The 17,652-nt window shown below is 42.6% G+C and overlaps 2 protein-coding genes across 2 annotated transcripts in view; one reads left to right on the plus strand and one right to left on the minus strand.

Annotated features, from left to right (window-relative positions):
- LOC115105562 (microtubule-associated protein 6 homolog) overlaps nt 1–2,274 on the minus strand; it is a 29,689-nt gene extending 27,415 nt beyond the window's left edge. The window contains exon 1 of the mRNA XM_029627742.2: nt 1,290–2,274. Coding sequence (XP_029483602.1) covers nt 1,290–2,005 — 716 coding nt within the window. The 5' untranslated portion in view covers nt 2,006–2,274. The remainder of the gene's footprint in view (nt 1–1,289) is intronic.
- A 3,716-nt stretch (nt 2,275–5,990) lies between these two features.
- On the plus strand, nt 5,991–13,824 carry LOC115105563 (2-acylglycerol O-acyltransferase 2-A-like). The gene is made up of 6 exons (XM_029627745.2): nt 5,991–6,186; nt 7,059–7,237; nt 11,147–11,351; nt 11,822–11,996; nt 12,572–12,771; nt 13,282–13,824. The coding sequence occupies exons 1-6, from the start codon at nt 6,093–6,095 to the stop codon at nt 13,434–13,436; spliced, it is 1,008 nt and encodes a 335-aa protein (XP_029483605.1). The 5' UTR covers nt 5,991–6,092; the 3' UTR covers nt 13,437–13,824.
- Nucleotides 13,825–17,652: the final 3,828 nt, after the last annotated feature.

The raw sequence follows: 17,652 nt of genomic DNA on the forward strand, positions 1-17,652 counted from the left end.
AAAGATAGTTCCTAAACCAATTTACTGCCCCTTCACTGAGACCAATGTTACTGAATGTGTTATGTTACTGAACAATGTTCACGGCCAACTAAATCAAATGCCTTTGATAAATCAAAGGCATTTGCTCTCCTCTCTCACACCACCTCAAGTCAGGGAGAATATTCTTCTCAGCCCTCTTCTCAGTGTTAGTAATTTATGCTTTGTAGGTAACTTCAGTAAGGAAGTGTTCTAATATAATTCACAGCTGAGTCAGGCTTAGTTTTGTCATGTCACACTCACTGGGTGAAATGTGTTTCTATTCATCAGACCAGAGGTACTGTGTTTGGCAGTAAGGCTCAGGCATAAAGCCTATAGAGTGTGATATCTTGGTCATGGGACTGTACTCTTGCCAAATTGAGCAGAGAATTGAAATAGGACAAGCAATAAGTGGTACTGATGAATCTTGAACAACAAAGGCAAAACTTTCTCAAATCAAATCAAATGTATTTATATAGCCCTTCGTACATCAGCTGATATCTCAAAGTGCTGTACAGAAACCCAGCCTAAAACCCCAAACAGCAAGCAATGCAGGTGTAGAAGTTGTTATCCTCAAACTCTTTGTGGCACTCACTCCCTGGCAACTACTCTGTAAGGAACTCTAATGGGATGTGGCAGATGACTAAACAATTTATCCACCATCTTTGTTCACAGAGCATAACAAAAACATGGCACTGCCGCTGCCCCAAGCTGTGTCTGTGTAAACTGCATATCTAGCACGGGCCTTAGTGCTCAGCTCACTGAGCCAGACAGAGACATGGCAGGTCTCCATCATTCATGCACAGTGCATAACGCTGGGACAGAGACAGATTTTGTTTTACAGGGACATTAATTCTACCTCAGCACAAACCTTTTGAATGTAACATTATGTATACATAAAGACCTTCAGAACAATACGTTTTACTGTCACACTATTTCTGTGATCAATGCTGTTTTATCCATGCTACTTTATTGAAGCAACTCTGCTTCAAAGTTTTGAATAGAAAGCAGTGGTTAGAATTCCTTGGTAAAAAAATATGTTTGATGTCTGATACTGAATGATATATCAGGAATATTTTACATGTAGGCCTATTTGCTTATCTCATTAACATGCTACGACCTTCACACAACCTCATATTGAAGGTGAACTCACTCACCTGCAACACAGAGGAAAAACATCAGCAAAGCCACTTTGGAAACGCATTAAACTTGCACAATGACGTGATGCAATGTTTGATTGTGGGTTTTACCTGTGAAGTGCGTTTATAACTTACTTGTATGAGCTGCCACCAGTAACTTCCTGTTTTAACTGCCTGTTTAGCGCATCTAGTGCCGCCCTGCCTCTGGCCCCTGCCGCGTCTTCTCGCTCCACTTTGATGCTAACTTTCTTTTCACCCTCCTTCTCTGCAGGTAGATTATTTTTACTCCCTCCCAGGATTTCCTTTTCGTGCAATTTGTCAGCAATTTCGCATTTCTCTACACCGATGTCAACCTCCGCTTGTTTGGACCTATCCTGGACGCGATCATCGCCGATGGAGATGGATGGATTGGGTCTGGGAATCCAAGGATGGTCACTCCTTTTTGGAATGGGCCACGGCTGGAAATCCTTCTGATATTGTGTCTTGTTATTAAAAGGGATCTCGGGAGTGTGATATTCATTCTTAGGTTTACAGGACGGCTCAGGACGCACTTTCCAGTGCTTAAAGTCTTGCCGCATTACAGAACCACACGCGCGCTCCCCAGACGCAGCGATACCGGGGTTCGCACGAGCTGCTACCGCCTGGTCGCTGTGAATGGGTTGCGTTTCTATGGCGACTGCGCTCGTTTGTGCCTGGTTATGCGGCTGTTTTTGTTGGTGCTGCAGCTTAAGATGCTGCATCTCCGAGACATCGTACCTGGTGAAAACCAATGGCACAGAAATGTCCCCCTTGTCCAACTGGTTCCAGAAGCGGGCCATACAGCACGCCCTGGTGATGCAGGGCCACGCCATGATGTCGGTTATAGCTCAGCTCCTGCGCGCGATACAATTCTTCAAATGCCACGGATCCGAGCAGGGAAAATTACTGTCTCTCCTCGGCTCTTGATGAGCCCCGGTATCCTGCTAAAGAGGAACAAAATGTCCGAGTTATTGAATGGTGCAATCTCCGATGTTTAGCGATAATAGACGAATGATAAATCCATGATCCAAATATAAAGATGACTGTCTCGGATGTTTTCCTTTTGCGCTGCTCTCAGGTCTGCCCGTTCTGTCCCGTCATGCACATTGCACTACGACAGGACACTGCAAGGGAAGTCTGCCCCGCCCACGCGCTAGCATCCCCCCATGACAGGATGGATGCTCAGAATTGAAGCAGAGAAATATCACCTGGCATCTTCATCATCACGCCATGTCTGCAGTGAGGAGAGCCGTTTTGAAGCTTCAACAAATTCAATTCCATTATAGTTTTATGTTTCCATACGTTTATAGCAAATGACCAAGAATCTGCTAGTAGTAGGCTCATTCACGCTACAATTGAATAAGGTAATTAAGCATGACAGGTTGATGGTGTGCTTTAGCATATTAAATAGGGAATAAACTGAGCTGTTGTCCATACTGCAATTGGATGACATTTTTTTCTTTATTTATGTGTCATTGTATGGAGGCTTTGGAGTAACGTTTTACTTAATAATATGCTTTAATTCCAGTTTGGCCACATATTAGTAACTGCATTCCCTTCTCCATCTAAACCAAAAATCCAAGTTAAAGAATAGGACTAAAATCAAATCAGACCTTATTTAAAGTGTGTTGGATTTGATTTAGTCCTATTCTTTAAATACCATTTTTGGTTGGGATAGAGATGTGAATCCAATATATCAATTATTAGTGTAGACAAACTGGAATGGAAGACAGTCTGAGTCAGTGGCACAGATGATGGAACTATCCAAGCAGAAGATAAATCTCCTTCAAATGTTGATATTTGGTTGCGTTGACAGGCAAACACAATTCAATATCCTTTTGAAATGAATTATGTTGGATTCCCATCTCCAAAAATAAGTTGAAGAATAGGATCAAGCCAGTGCCTCTGCTGGAACTGCATGACACAAGTCATTTCTACAACAATTCTTTACAGACAGATTATTTGACTTATAATTCACTATATCACAATTCCAGTGGGTCAGAAGTTTACATACACTAAGTTGACTGTGGCTTTAAATAGCTTGAAAAATTCCAGAAAATGATGTCATGGCTTTAGAAGCTTCTGATAGGCTGATTGACATCATTTGAGTCAATTGGAGGTGTACCTGTGGATGTATTTCAAGGCCTACCTTCAAACTCAGTGCCTCTTTGCTTGACATCATGGGAAAATCAAAAGAAATCAGCCAAGACCTCAGAATAAAAATTGTAGACCTCCACAAGTATGGTTCATCCTTGGGAGCAATTTCCAAACGCCTGAAGGTACAACGTTCATTTATACAAACAATAGTATGCAAGTATAAACACCATGGGACCACACGGCCGTCATACCGCTCAGGAAGAGACGCGTTCTGTCTCCTAGAGATGAACGTACTTTGGTGCGAAAAGTGCAAATCAATACCAGAACAACAGCAAAGGACCTTATGAAGATGCTGGAGGAAACAGGTACAAAAGTATCTATATTCACAGTAAAACGAGTCCTGTATTGACATAACCTGAAAGGCCGCTCAACAAAAAAGAAGCCACTGCTCCAAAACCACCATTAAAAAGCCAGACTACGGTTTGCAACTGCACATGGGGACAAAGATCGTACTTTTTAGAGAAATGTCCTCTGGTCTGATGAAACAAAAATAGAACTGTTTGGCCATAATGACCATCGTTATGTTTGGAGGAAAAAGGGGGAGGCTTGCAAGCCGAAGAACACCATCCCAACCGTGAAGCACGGGGGTGGCAGCATCATGTTGTGGGGGTGCTTTGCTGCAAGGTTAAAGCTTGGTCGCAAATGGGTCTTCCAAATGGACAATGACCCCAAGCATACTTCCAAAGTTGTGGCAAAATGGCTTAATGACAACAAAGTCAAGTTATTGGAGTGGTCATCACAAAGCCCTGACCTCAATCTTATAGAAAGTTGTTGGTAGAACTGAAAAAGTGTGTGCGAGCAAGGAAGCCTACATACCTGACTCAGTTACACCAGCTCTGTCAGGAGGAATGGGCCATAATTCACCCAACTTATTGTGGGAAGCTTTTGGATGGCTACCTGAAATGTTTGACCCAAGTTAAACAATTTAAAGGCAATGCTACCAAACACTAATTGAGTGTATGTAAACTTCTGACCCACTGGGAATGTGGTGAAAGAAATAAAGCTGAAATAAATCATTCTCTCTACTATTATTCTGACATTTCACATTCTTAAAATAAAGTGTTGATCCTAAAACAACCATTTTTACTAGGAGTAAATGTCAGGAATTGTGAAACGGAGTTTAAATGTATTTGGCTAAGTGTATTTAACTTCCGACTTCAACTGCACATATCCTTTAAATTGTGTTGTCAACCAAACACAATTCAATATTACTTTTTTAATACAGTGAAGGGCCTAAAGTAAAGGCTATCTTACAAACTAATGTAACATTCAACCTCAAAATGAGTAACTCACCCATGGCCACATTTTGAGGTTACTATAACTATAAACGTATTCTTATGTAATCATATAAAGCATGCATATTCAAGATAGCATGCATAGGTCATCTTAGGTCGGTGGAGATCTTCACAATTGCTTTAATTATCTATGCGGAAATCTTGAAAGGCATTCATCACTTGTGCCGTATACTTTTAATGTAGTCTCAACTGCAATCCAGGTCATATGGTTGTGCTATTAGGTGAAGCACAGTGATAACACAGTCTGTTCTATAAATATACAAAATATCTGACATTGTATTCCCATTTGAACTTTGCTGTGCTTTTAAATGGTTGAAAGTACAGTGATCGACATTTGGGTAACATCTAAGCCAAAAATCAGACATTGTTTTTCCGTTGGAATTTGGTTGTACATTTAGATTGTTGAAAGCATAGTGATAATGCATTGGAAATTCAACTCACTTTTGCCTTTTTTTTTAAGTTAGTGAATATTGGTTGTAATCTCATTGATCAATGTCTCAACCAAATATTAAACAATTATCCGTGTTGAAATGACGTGGTGTGCCCAGTGGGTTATTTGTACCAAATTGCTGGTGAGAGCATAAAAATAAGGAATGGTATTCACAGGAATAGTTATCAGTGACATCAAATATATTCCCTCAAAGTTATGATATGTCAGATTTTCTTCTGTTTATGGTGTAATAGATAGTCACCCATTAATCAACATGATGTGAAAATGGAAAAGTCACAATCAATAATTAATCATATAAACAACCGAAAAGAAAGATTGATAGCACAGGGCTAATCTCTCTTTAGGGTGGCTGCTAGCCTAGCGGTTAAAAGCGTTGGACAGTAACAAAAAAGTTGCTGGTTCGAATCCCCACACCTACTAAGTGAAAAATCTGTCTGTGCTCTTGAGCAAGGCACTTAACTCTAATTGCTCCTGTAAGATGTTCTGGATAAGAGTGTCTGCTAAGTGACCAAAATGTGAATCAACTGCTCAAATCCCTTTTTATAAGCACCTGGATAAAACGTATTGGGGCTGAGCACTGATTGGTGAACAGCAGAATATCAAGAGGTTCAATCACCAGAAGACAAAAACATTTAATGGAAAACTAATTTAGATATTGATTGGCTACAGGTTGTCAAAGTATGCAGTATCTATAAGTACACTGGCTCATTTCACACTATTGTTGCTGACAGCTCACTGTACAATAACTTTACTTTGTTTATTGTTCAAAGTGAAGGGCATTTATAGCTGCTCAGTAACAGCAAGATCAAAGTTCTTGAAGCTATAGATATGGGTTGAGTAATCAACCCATTCATTAAAAGGAGTACAGAGATAAAACGATAGGAAGACTAAATAAAGAGGGAGAGAGGCAGACTTTGGACTCTCTTTGCTCACTCCTGTCCTGGGTGTACTAGTCCCAGACCTCACCCTCCCATCTGCCTGCACTGCCTAGCTCTCGGCTCTCTCCAGTTCCTCACCATGAAGATCCAATTTGCCCCTACTGACTTGCCCCTAACCAGGAGACTGCAGATGGCCTCAGTGCTGCAGTGGGTCTTTTCCTTTCTGGGCCTGGGTGAGTGTCTGTGTCTCTGCTCTGTTTGTCCTGACCTGTCTATGTGTGTTTGTGTGCTGTGCAACGGTGTTAGTCTTTCTTCCTCATTGTGTAACAAGTGGGGAGGCTCGTTTACAGTTTTGTTTATTTAATGGGTTGTTCGGTGTGGAGAAGCTGAAATCAAATTCTATGAGAGTTGCCAGGCAGGCTCACTGCTGGCTGAGTTGTGCCTGAAACGGACCAAAGAAAGTGCATGCAGAAGACACTGCCTTAAGTTACTCTTTACTAACTCTTACATAACATGTGTTCGACAGTGGAGACACCTCCATGGTCTCCCGTGCATGATATCATGCCAGTGTGTGTCACAATAGATTTGTCCATTAGGCCATCCACACTTTTTATTCTCCCATAGAGGGATTGGATACATCAGTGTTACCTAGTGGACAAGAGGGAACTCACTGCCTGGTGTTGGTTTTTCATGACCAAGAAACTCGGGGTCCTAGTTATTGGTTAATCTGTTCAAGTCACGTGGTCAAACTCATGGCTTGAGTTGTAGTACAATTCTTGGTTAGCATAGAAGGTCTCTCTCTCTCTACCCCTCCCTAGCTTTTTCTCTCTTCCATGTCCCTCTGCTGCTCAGTGCGTCAGCAGGTTAAGTTGTAACCTAATAGTGCAGTGCCCTTCACCTCATAAAGCTGCTCTATCAACCTCAAGTCACCCCAACATATAGACTTCCACTGTTTTCTCATACAAATGACCAAATCACATAGAAAACTAAATACATGTATTCCATTTCTGTGAAATTGATTTTTAACACTAATATTCCCAGTTGACTAATGTTTATGTGTGTGTCTCTGTCTGTCTGTCTCTCTGCATTGGTTGTCTTACTCCAGCGCCATGCTGCATCATGATGTTCTTTGTGTTGATGTTCACACGGTTCTGGCTGATCAGCGTGCTGTATGCCTGTTGGTTTTTCGTCGACTGGGAAACGCCGTCTAAGGGGGGCCGCAGGTTCCACTTCCTGTGCCACCTACGTGTCTGGGACTACATGAGGGACTACTTCCCTGTCAAGGTGGGATGACTTTACAGATTTGACTGATTTTACTGCGAGCTGCTGATGTCAGAACTGTAGTGTAGAGTTGTCATCTTTTTAATGTTCAGTTGAGAATTTAAGTTTAATATAAATCCAGACCATTCTCATACATTCTCTGTGGGAGTGCATATACTATGGACATGTAAAGTCCTTTATTCCATTTATTGGTTAGAGGTCAGGCAGTATCTCCCAACATATCTTGCTACCAGTAAACTCTATCATCCTCATCTCAAATCCCCCCTGTGTTATTTTCACTGGAGGCTAGAGTGGATGAGTCCAGCGATCTGGCAGTGGCTCCTCAGCCCTTATCTCTATACAGGAGCAGGCAGGGCCCAGCCAGACAGTGCAATTGATAATGCCAATTATAGAATGAGGTCTCTTGTTGTGTGGAGGTATGTATGCTCCCTCCGCATGATAGCCACATCATCCTGCTGCCCATTCTGATCCCACTGTAATTGGCTCATTTGCTGTCAGATCTCATTCTTTGTCAGGTCTCAGCTTAGGAGTGATGCCAGAAAAATACATATAAGTGTTTGTGTCTGTATTATTTGGGGGGCTTATCAATAAAAGAGCAGGGCTCAGGTCAGTGCATGTTTTTTGACACGAGGGAGGGATGGGCCCTTCCACAGCTGTTGCTAGTTGATGTCTCCATCTAGTGGTGGAATAGGGATTGTGCATAGAGAGACAAGTTCTGCTGAGAGATATGTTGGAATTGATTTGATCATCAATGGTCTTATCCTAAGAACTGTCTCTGCTGAGATGGGTCCACGCTCTTGCCCTTGGTCAGAATTTGCACTTTGTTCTGTACTAATAAGCACTGATAAGCATGTGAACATCAACAACAAAATGGCTCAGCAGTGTATTTCTCCTTCCAGTTACAATGCAGAACATTGTTATCTACTATAAATTATTTCTAATTTTCAATCGGGTCACATGAGTAATTATAAATTCTTTGCCATTGTTAAAACCATGATTGTTGTTCTGACAGTAATACAAATGGAGCCGACAGTTCTCCCATGCTTCTAGCTCTTAGAAAACGTTGCAGTATTTTGGTGTTTTTGTGTTATTTTGTTAGCGCTAGAAACACAAGCATTTCGCAACAACAATAACATCTGCTAAACACGTGTATGTGACAAATTTGATTTGATATAGACCTATTTTTTCGCTTGAAGTGAGTGACAGTGTTTCTTTTTTTAACGCTTCTTTTGATCATCGTAATCAAAGATAAAATTGGTATTTTCAGATGACCTAGAAATTAGCCTCAGATAAATGTAGTGTTTATCTTATTCAGAGATGTTTAAATCTCCAAGGACAGTCTACGTGGGACATACCAATGTAAACCTTAACAACAATGTTTATACCACATCCAGAGACCACTTTTGGTGGTCAAATGGCCACTGGATTGATGCAAATAATCATGATATCATTCTGACAGGTAGGCTAGTTTGTAGCTAGTTAACATTTCATTGAGAAGGTTATTGGGAAAGCCTTTCCATCTACCAGAAGACGGCTAGGATTGCTATATTTTTCTTGTTCTTTAATTGTTTGAAACCTGGACTGTTTTCTTTATATTATGAGACATGTCTTAACTTGCTTCAAAGTAGCCTATAGAGGCAATGACTTTATAAAGACTTCCTCGGATGCGTTCTATTGGTTTTCTGTCAACTTTCTTTCATTGTCTAGCAGCCAAAGGCATTATCCTATTATCCTAGTCATATTAGCAACCCATGATAGTTCTTGCATCTTTAGATCTTCCCTCTTTCTATATTTCTAACGATATTTCCATCTCTGTCCATGAAACCGTTTGCATGTGTGGTGCACATTTTAGAATGGTGTTTTCCCGCAAATTGCTTTTTGGAATATTTGCATGTAGGCCTACCGCCGTGTGCACATTGCTGTGCCTAAAATGTATAGTTTATCAACATTTTAAGCTAAACATTCTGATCTGTTCCATCAACCTTATTAATTTATATGGCATATGCCTCCACTACACTACTTTGATATGCATCATAGGGATTAAGAAGTGAGTGTACGCAATGCACGCAGAAAAAAATAAGTGGGTTTATGACGTAAACTTGCGTATACCCTTCACTACACCACTGAGAAAAACTGTATTAGAGAGAGTAATGTCTCCCTCAAGCAAAACATGAATTGGTTCTGAATGCCACATTGTGAATTTACACAGATCGATTCCACACGGGAATTTACAGTCAACGATCATCATCATCGTTAGTTCATATGGACATATGGACATTTCTCAAGAAAAGATACAGTACATTAAACATAACCAGATACCAAGTACCAAACAAAGATCACTTCTTCAAACCTGGAATGTAATTTCCCCTGTATTATGCCCTAAATGCCAACGGAGCATCTGACTTCATGCATTTTTAAGCCTGGAATAAAGAGCAAATGTTAGTCTGAACAGAGCAGTGTCCTATCGGTTTCACTGAGGTCTGGTTCTCCACTACCATCCCTAATGACAGCGTCATTTCCTCCGCCTGCACCTCGACATGCAAACTGAAAACAAGTGACTATAGTTTATAGACACAGACTCCTCTCATCACTTTGAATTTGGAGAATGTATACACTTTTTGTCATGTTTGAACCCAACTCCAAGCCAAGATCCAACAACATGCCTAAAACCTCTGCTGAGTTCAAATGGTAGAGTTAAATATGATGTAGGTTACTGTATATCAAGCATGAGTGGGAGATTATGTGAAAAATAGGTTGACTGTATCAGCGGGCATAGGAGTGGGCACCCATTTGGATTGTAAACATGGAGGAACAGGAGCTGATAAAAATAGAGGCTGTCTCCAGTACAGACCAAAATAATAATTGGCCAGTGTTCTCTCTCTATGGCAACCAATGACTAGTGCTCCATTCTCACTCATACCACATCTTTGTTGGCCAATAAGCCAAACTCGGATAAAGCTTCATTCCCCAATATACATTCAGTACACTCCCAAACATGCATTCCCCACGCTGAGATATTGGGGTCAGCCATATACCTCCAGACATCCGAGGACTGCATGGCCCCAGACAACAGAATCAGAAATATTATTGGCATATTTAGTCTTAGAGCTTGACTAATTCTGTAATCTGTTTTTGGAAACAGCAAAATCTCATGATTAGACAGAGGACTACAGACAAACAAGAGAAGGAACGAGAGAAGGTCAAACGGGTTATTAACAATTGGTGGTTCATCCTTGAATGAATCATCTCAACCCATTAAGTCAATGCATCCCACCCAAAGCCTGCTTAGTGTTTACTATGACTACCCTCGTTTTGCTAGTGAGAGGTTAGCGTAGCCCTATAACTAATAGGTGGGGACTTGATTATTGGAGCTCATTGGCCTTGAACTGCTAATCTCAAACACCGAGGTCGATACAAAAAGTGTTTTTAGCAGCTTTGGTTTGACGTGTATGGGCATAACATTCCCGGCACATGGCTAGCTAACAAGAAACTTTGCCCCCATCCAGAACCTGTGACCATCCTATCAAGGGAGACAACAGGCATGATCCTTCCTCCTGTTTATCTCCTATCTGCCCATGCAAAGAGACAGGCGACACTGGTTAATACTGGTTAGAGGCAGGATAGTCTCTACTCACAGCCCCTGTGGAGGCAGGCGAACAACAACTAGAACTCACACAGGTGACACGCGATGAAGATACACATGACATGAAGATATAGGCCAAATACCTGGAAGTCAATTCATAGGCTTCCTAGAGAGTATGGCATTCAATATATCTTTGAAACGTTTCAGAAAATCTCTCACAAAGATTCAGATTTAGAAATGAATGTGATGCACCCTGTTTACTGTATAGTATATAACTACATAACTATTATGACTATTGAATTCACAAGTGAAACCCCTGTGTGTTGCAGCTGGTGAAGACAGCAGACTTGGACCCCGGGAAGAACTACATCCTTGGTTTCCATCCCCATGGGGTGCTGGTGGCTGGAGCCTTCATTAACTTCTGTACGTACGCTACAGGTTTCAGGAAGCTGTTCCCTGGCCTTGACAGCTTCCTGCTGATGCTGCCTCTCTGGTTCAGAGCCCCCTTCTTCAGAGACTACATCATGATGGCAGGTTAGTGGGGTTGGGGTTAGGTCAAGGCCGGGTTACTGTGAAACACTTTGACATACAGTATACAAAACATTAAGAACTCTTTCCATGACATAGACTGACCAGGTGAATCCAAGTGAAAAGCTATCATCCCTTATTGATGTCACTTGTTAAATCAACTTTAATCAGTGTAGATGAAGGGGAGGAGACCAGTTAAAGAAGGATTTTTAAGCCTTTAGACAATTGAGACATGGATTTTGTATGTGTGCCATTCAGAGGGTGTCCCGAATGTTTGGTATGCTCAATGCATGTTGCTGTAAAGACAATGGTAATATAAATACATCGGATTCACTAGTTGATTGATTGGGGACAACCAGCATGATGCAAATTAACATCTTTCTGTTTGATCATCGTTCGACAGTGAAGAATAGTGTACCAAACTTTCCCCCCCACTGTTACGAACACCTGACTTGTGAGTCTAATGTATTTCCCAGGTCTAATTCCCTCGGACAAGGAGAGTGCCAGCTATCTGTTACGTCGACAGGGAGGTGGGAATGCCGTTGTTATAGCAGTGGGAGGAGCCCCCGAGGCCCTGGACGCACGCCCTGGCGCTTTCAACATTCTCTTGGCCAATAAGAAAGGTTTCGTCAAACTGGCAATGGAACATGGGTAAGACCAGTGCCAGAGGGGGAGAAGGAAATTTTATTATCTTTGTCTCTGATGAAATCTTGTAACTATTCTCATGGTTGCACAAGGGACTTCAATTGTATCAATCACTTCATCATAGTTTGATATGAATATGTACAGTGTGTACTTGTGGGCAGCTTCCTGAAATAGTGACTTGTGTAAGCCCTTTGGGAATTTCTATTGGCCGCGTGCAAGCACTGTATGACATGCAGAGGGACGAGTCAAGTGACACCAGTGTTACACAATTCAGTTTTCCCTTGACTTTGCTGGTTATACAGCAAGTCCAGCTACAGTCGCTCACAACCTATTTTGTGGGATACACAAAGCTTGCTCATCAAATCACGTGTTTTACATGACTGCGTGTGAATTTCAATAGTAGAGTAGTTTAGGAATAACTTCAACACCTTAGTAGTGAAATGGAAACTGCATGGGTCTGCGTTCTACAAATATACTGTACCTTGCAAACTCATAGAGATGACCGTAACAAAACTCCTGTCTCAACTCACCTCACCCCTCTCCGCTCCCCTCCTCATCTCCTCCACCCATTCCCTCCGTAGTGCCCATCTGGTGCCAGTCTTCTCCTTTGGAGAGAACGAGTTGTTTGACCAGGTGGGGAACCCTCGAGGCACCTGTCTCCGCTGGATTCAGGACAAACTGCAGAGCATCATGGGTATCTCTCTGCCCCTCTTCCATGCGCGGGGCATCTTCCAGTACAGCTTTGGTATCATACCCTATAGGAAGCCCATCAACACTGTGGGTGAGTCACTGTCTGATCTTCACTGTCACTCTGAATTACTGCCTAGGACAATGTTCCAATTTCATACTTAAGTAGACCAGATAACTCTAAGCAAGGTTTTAGATATGTTGGGCCTTGCCAGTTGAAGCCAGAGGGGTTATCAGTAGCTGTTCACTATATCTACCCAATTTATTTATCCTTTTCTCTAGCTTAAAGGCACTGTTGCAAAGGCAATTGTTGTTTTTGGCAGTAAACTATCTGGCAGAGAGGGACACATTTGCCCATTGGATATATTTGACTTGCTAGATAGTTTGATTGCATCAGTTGGCTGCAAACTCTCAGCAACAGTGGCTGGCACTGTGTACATCTATTTGCAATCCCAACTTGAAAATGCCATCATATTATGTGAAACAAATACCTTCAATAAAAATCATATGCAAAAAGCAAATACATTTTTGCACGTTATGCACTACTACAGTAACCTATATTTGAATGTGATGTCATCATGCATACCCTTTGACCTTTCCACAGTGGGACGGCCAATCAGAGTGGAGAAGAATGAAAAGCCCACAGAGGAAGAGCTGGATGCCCTCCATCAGCTCTACACAGAAGAACTCAGCCAGCTGTTTGAGGAGCACAAGGGCAAGTACGGAGTGCCAGAGAACCAACACCTTAGCTTCGTCTGAGCAGAACTCACAACCAGGAGTGAGAGAGAGAGGGTAGAGGGAGAGAAAGGAGAGGGGAGGAGAAGGAGAGGAAAGAGAGGGGAGAGAGGCTTCCAAACCACCTTTGGCGTTGCACCACCAAATCCTCTCACTTGACTTTCCTCAAACAGATAAACCTTTACTGCCATAACCAACTGAATGATCCAGACCAAACTAAAGAAGACAAGCAAACCAGTGAATTGATATGGACATTCTTCGCCAAGATATGGAAAAATCTTTGCCTTCATGCAAACCACTGTATTGAGTATGTGCCCATCCCGCACTTATTTACTTGTTTCCCATCTTAATAAAAATGTAATGTCTGCAAATATTTTACAAAATAAAAATCGGTGTTTTTTAAAATATAAAATGTACACTGTTTAAGTGCTCAATATGTCCAATTCTTTCAGATGGTAGCCTACTTGCATATTCCATTCCTCAGGACATGGTAACAGGGGGACACTGGGGACTAGTATAATTATCCGAGAGCCACACTTCTTCACTTCTGTCAAGAGGATTTGAAGTGACATCTGTCAGGGAGATTTGAGACTTGTGTTATTTCCATGTAAAAGGACCCATGAGCACCAACATGTGCAGTTTATAGGAGGAGCATGTCAAATGAAAGTGAAGAGTCATTACTTATTTTTTATTTTTAAACTTTTATTTCACCTTTATTTAACCAGGTAGGCTAGTTGAGAACAAGTTCACATTTACAACTGCTACCTGGTCAAGATAAAGCAAAGCAGTTCGACACATACAACAACAGAGTTACACGTGGAATAAATAAACATACAGTCAATAATACAGTAGAAAGTCTATACAGCATGTGCAAATTATGTAAGGCAATAAATAGGCCATGGCGGCAAAGTAATTACAATATAGCAATTAAACACTGGAGTGATAGATATGCAAGTAGAGATACTGGGGTGGAAAGGAGCAAGATAAATAAATAAATACAGTATGGGGATGAGGTAGTTGGATGGGCTATTTACAGATGGGCTATGTACAGGTGCAGTGATCAGTGAGCTGCTCTGACAGCTGGTGCTTAAAGTTAGTGAGGGAGATATGAGTCTCCAGCTTCAGTGATTTTTGCAGTTCGTTCCAGTCATTGGCAGCAGAGAACTGGAAGGAAAGGGGGCCAAAGGAGGAATTGGCTTTGGGGGTGACCAGTGAAATATACCTGCTGGAGCACGTGCTACGGGTGGGTGTTGCTATGGAGACCAGTGAGCTGAGATAAGGCGGGGCTTTACCTTGCAAAGACTTGTAGATGACCTGGAGCCAGTGGGTTTGGCGACGAGTATGAAGCGAGGGCCAGCCAACGAGAACGTACAGGTCGCAGTGGTGGGTAGTATATGGGGCTTTGGTGACAAAACGGATGGCAATTGCGATAGACTGCATCCAGTTTGTTGAGTAGAGTGTTGGAGGCTATTATGTAAATGACTCGCCGAAATCGAGGATCGGTAGGATAGTCAGTTCTACGAGGGTATGTTTGGCAGCATGAGTGAAGGATGCTTTGTTACGAAATAGGAAGTCGATTCTAGATTTCATTTTGGAATGGAGATGCTTAATGTGAGTCTGGAAGGAGAGTTTACAGTCTAACCAGACACCTAGGTATTTGTAGTTGTCCACATATTCTAAGTCAGAACAGTCCAGAGTAGTGACGCTGGACGTGCAAGCAGGTGCAGGCAGCAATCAGTTGAAGAGCATGCATTTAGTTTTACTAGCATTTAAGAGCAGTTGGAGGCAACGGAATGAGAGTTGTATGGCGTTGAAGCTCGTCTGGAGGTTAGTTAACACAGTGTCCAAAGAACGGCCAGATGTATACAGAATGGTGTCGTCTGCGTAGAGATGGATCGGAGAATCACCAGCAGCAAGAGCGACATCATTGATGTATACAGTGAAGAGAGTTGGCCCGAGAATTTAATCCTGTGGCACCCCCATAGGGACTGCTAGAGGTCCGATTTGACACACTGAACTCTATTAGAAAAGTAGTTTGTGAAGCAGGCGAGGGAGTCATTTGAGAAACCAAGGCTGTGGAGTCTGCCGATAAGAAGGTGGTGATTGACAGAGTCGAAAGCCTTGGCCAGGTCGATGAATACGACTGCACAGTATTGTCTCTTATCGATGGTGGTTATGATATAATTTAGGACCTTGAGCATGGCTGAGGTGCACCCATGACGAGCTCTGAAACCAGATTGCATAGCGGAGAAGGTAAGGTGGGAATCTAAATGGTTGGTAATCTGTTAACTTTGCTTTCGAAGACCTTAGAAAAGCAGGGTAGGATAGATATAGATCTGTAGCAGTTTGGGTCTAGAGGGTCTCCCCCTTTGAAGAGGGGGATGACCGCGGCAGGTTTCCAATCTTTGGAAAGCTCAGATGATACGAAAGAGAGGTTGAACAGGCTAGTAATAGGGGTTGCAACAATTTTGGCAGATAATTTTAGAAAGAGAGGGTCCAGATTGACTAGCCTGGCTGATTTGTAGGGGTCCAGATTTTACAGCTCTTTCAGAACATCAGCTACATGTATCTGGATTTGGGTGAAGGAGAAATGGGGGAGGCTTGGGCGAGTTGCTGTGGGGGGTGCATGGCTGTTGACCAGGGTAGGGGTATCCAGGTGGAAAGTATGGCCAGCTGTAGAAAAATGCTTATTAATATTCTCAATTATAGTGGATTTAATGGTGGTGACATTGCACTTAAGCTAGGAAACAGTGAGCAGCTGGGAGGAGGTACTCTTATTCTCCATGGACTTTAGTGTCCCAGAACTTTTTTGAGTTTGTGCTGCAGGATGCAAAAATGTCAGGGTCTTTGGTGGTCTTCCTAAACCAGGATTCAGACATGGCTAGGACATCCAGGTTGGCAGAGTGTGATAAAGCAGTGAATAAAACAAACTTAGGGAGGAGGCTTCTAATGTTAAAATGCATTAAACCAAGGCTTTTACGGTTACAGAAGTCAACAAATGAGAGCACCTGGGGAGTGGAGTTAGGCACTGCAGGGCCTGGATTAACCTCTACATCACCAGAGGAACAGAGGAGGAGTAGGATAAAGGTACAGCTAAAGGCTATAAGAAGTGGTCGTCTAGTACGTTCGAAACAGAGAGTAAAAGGAGCAGGTTTCTGGGCGCGATAGAATAGATTCAAGGAATAATGTACAGACAAGGGTATGGTAGGATGTGAATACAGTTGAGGTAAACCTAGGCATTGAGTGATGAGAGATATTGTCTCTAGAAACATAATTTAAACCAGGTGATGTCACTGCATGTGTGGGAGGTGGAACTAGAGGGTTAGCTAAGGCATATTGAGCAGGGCTAGAGGCTCTACAGTGTAATAAGACAATAATCACTTGCCATAACAGCAATGGACAAGACCATGGTGCTTGCCTACGGAGCTGTGAGGGGAACGGCACCTCAGTACCTCCAGGCTCTGATCAGGCCCTACACCCAAACAAGGGCACTGCGTTCATCCACCTCTGGCCTGCTCGCCTCCCTACCACTGAGGAAGTACAGTTCCCGCGCAGCCCAGTCAAAACTGTTCGCTGCTCTGGCCCCCCAATGGTGGAACAAACTCCCTCACGACGCCAGGACAGCGGAGTCAATCACCACCTTCCGGAGACACCTGAAACCCCACCTCTTTCAGGAATACCTAGGATAGGATAAAGTAATCCTTCTCACCCCCTTAAAAGATTTAGATGCACTATTGTAAAGTGGCTGTTCCACTGGATGTCTTAAGGTGAACGCACCAATTTGTAAGTCGCTCTGGATAAGAGCGTCTGCTAAATGACTTAAATGTAAATGTAAATGTAATATTGACATTAGGGAGAGGCATGCGTAGCCGAGTGATCATAGGGGTCCATTGAGTAGTTAGGCTGGCTAGAGACATGGCAATTCAGACAGTTAGCGGACCTGGGTTTGCAAGCTAGCAGAAGGGCTTTAGAGGATGTCTCGACGGAAGAAATCTGTTATAGCCTCCTTGTGAAGAGCCTCCTTGTGCGTTTATGCCGGTAGTCCAGCCGTGATGGATAAGCAGGGCTCCGTGTAGTAAAAGAGGTCCAGGCTAATTGGCAAAATAGGTATAGTGGCCCAAGAAATTGGTCGATGGACCTATTCAGCTAACAGTCCAATATGCTCTAGACAGCTAGTGGGCCGTGGCTAGCAGGCTAGCAGATGGGCATTCAGAGGATGTCGCGACGTTGTAGCCAGTGG

This window comes from Oncorhynchus nerka, linkage group LG22, assembly GCF_034236695.1.
Source record: "Oncorhynchus nerka isolate Pitt River linkage group LG22, Oner_Uvic_2.0, whole genome shotgun sequence".
NCBI lineage: Eukaryota > Metazoa > Chordata > Actinopteri > Salmoniformes > Salmonidae > Oncorhynchus > Oncorhynchus nerka.

Bases quoted from the DNA above. Each gene is read 5' to 3' on its own strand.
- LOC115105563 (XM_029627745.2), top strand. From the start codon at position 6,093: ATGAAGATCCAATTTGCCCCTACTGACTTGCCCCTAACCAGGAGACTG. The intron at 6,187-7,058 runs GTGAGTGTCTGT...GTCTTACTCCAG, and splicing joins CTTTTCCTTTCTGGGCCTGG to CGCCATGCTGCATCATGATG. The intron at 11,997-12,571 runs GTAAGACCAGTG...TTCCCTCCGTAG, and splicing joins AAACTGGCAATGGAACATGG to TGCCCATCTGGTGCCAGTCT.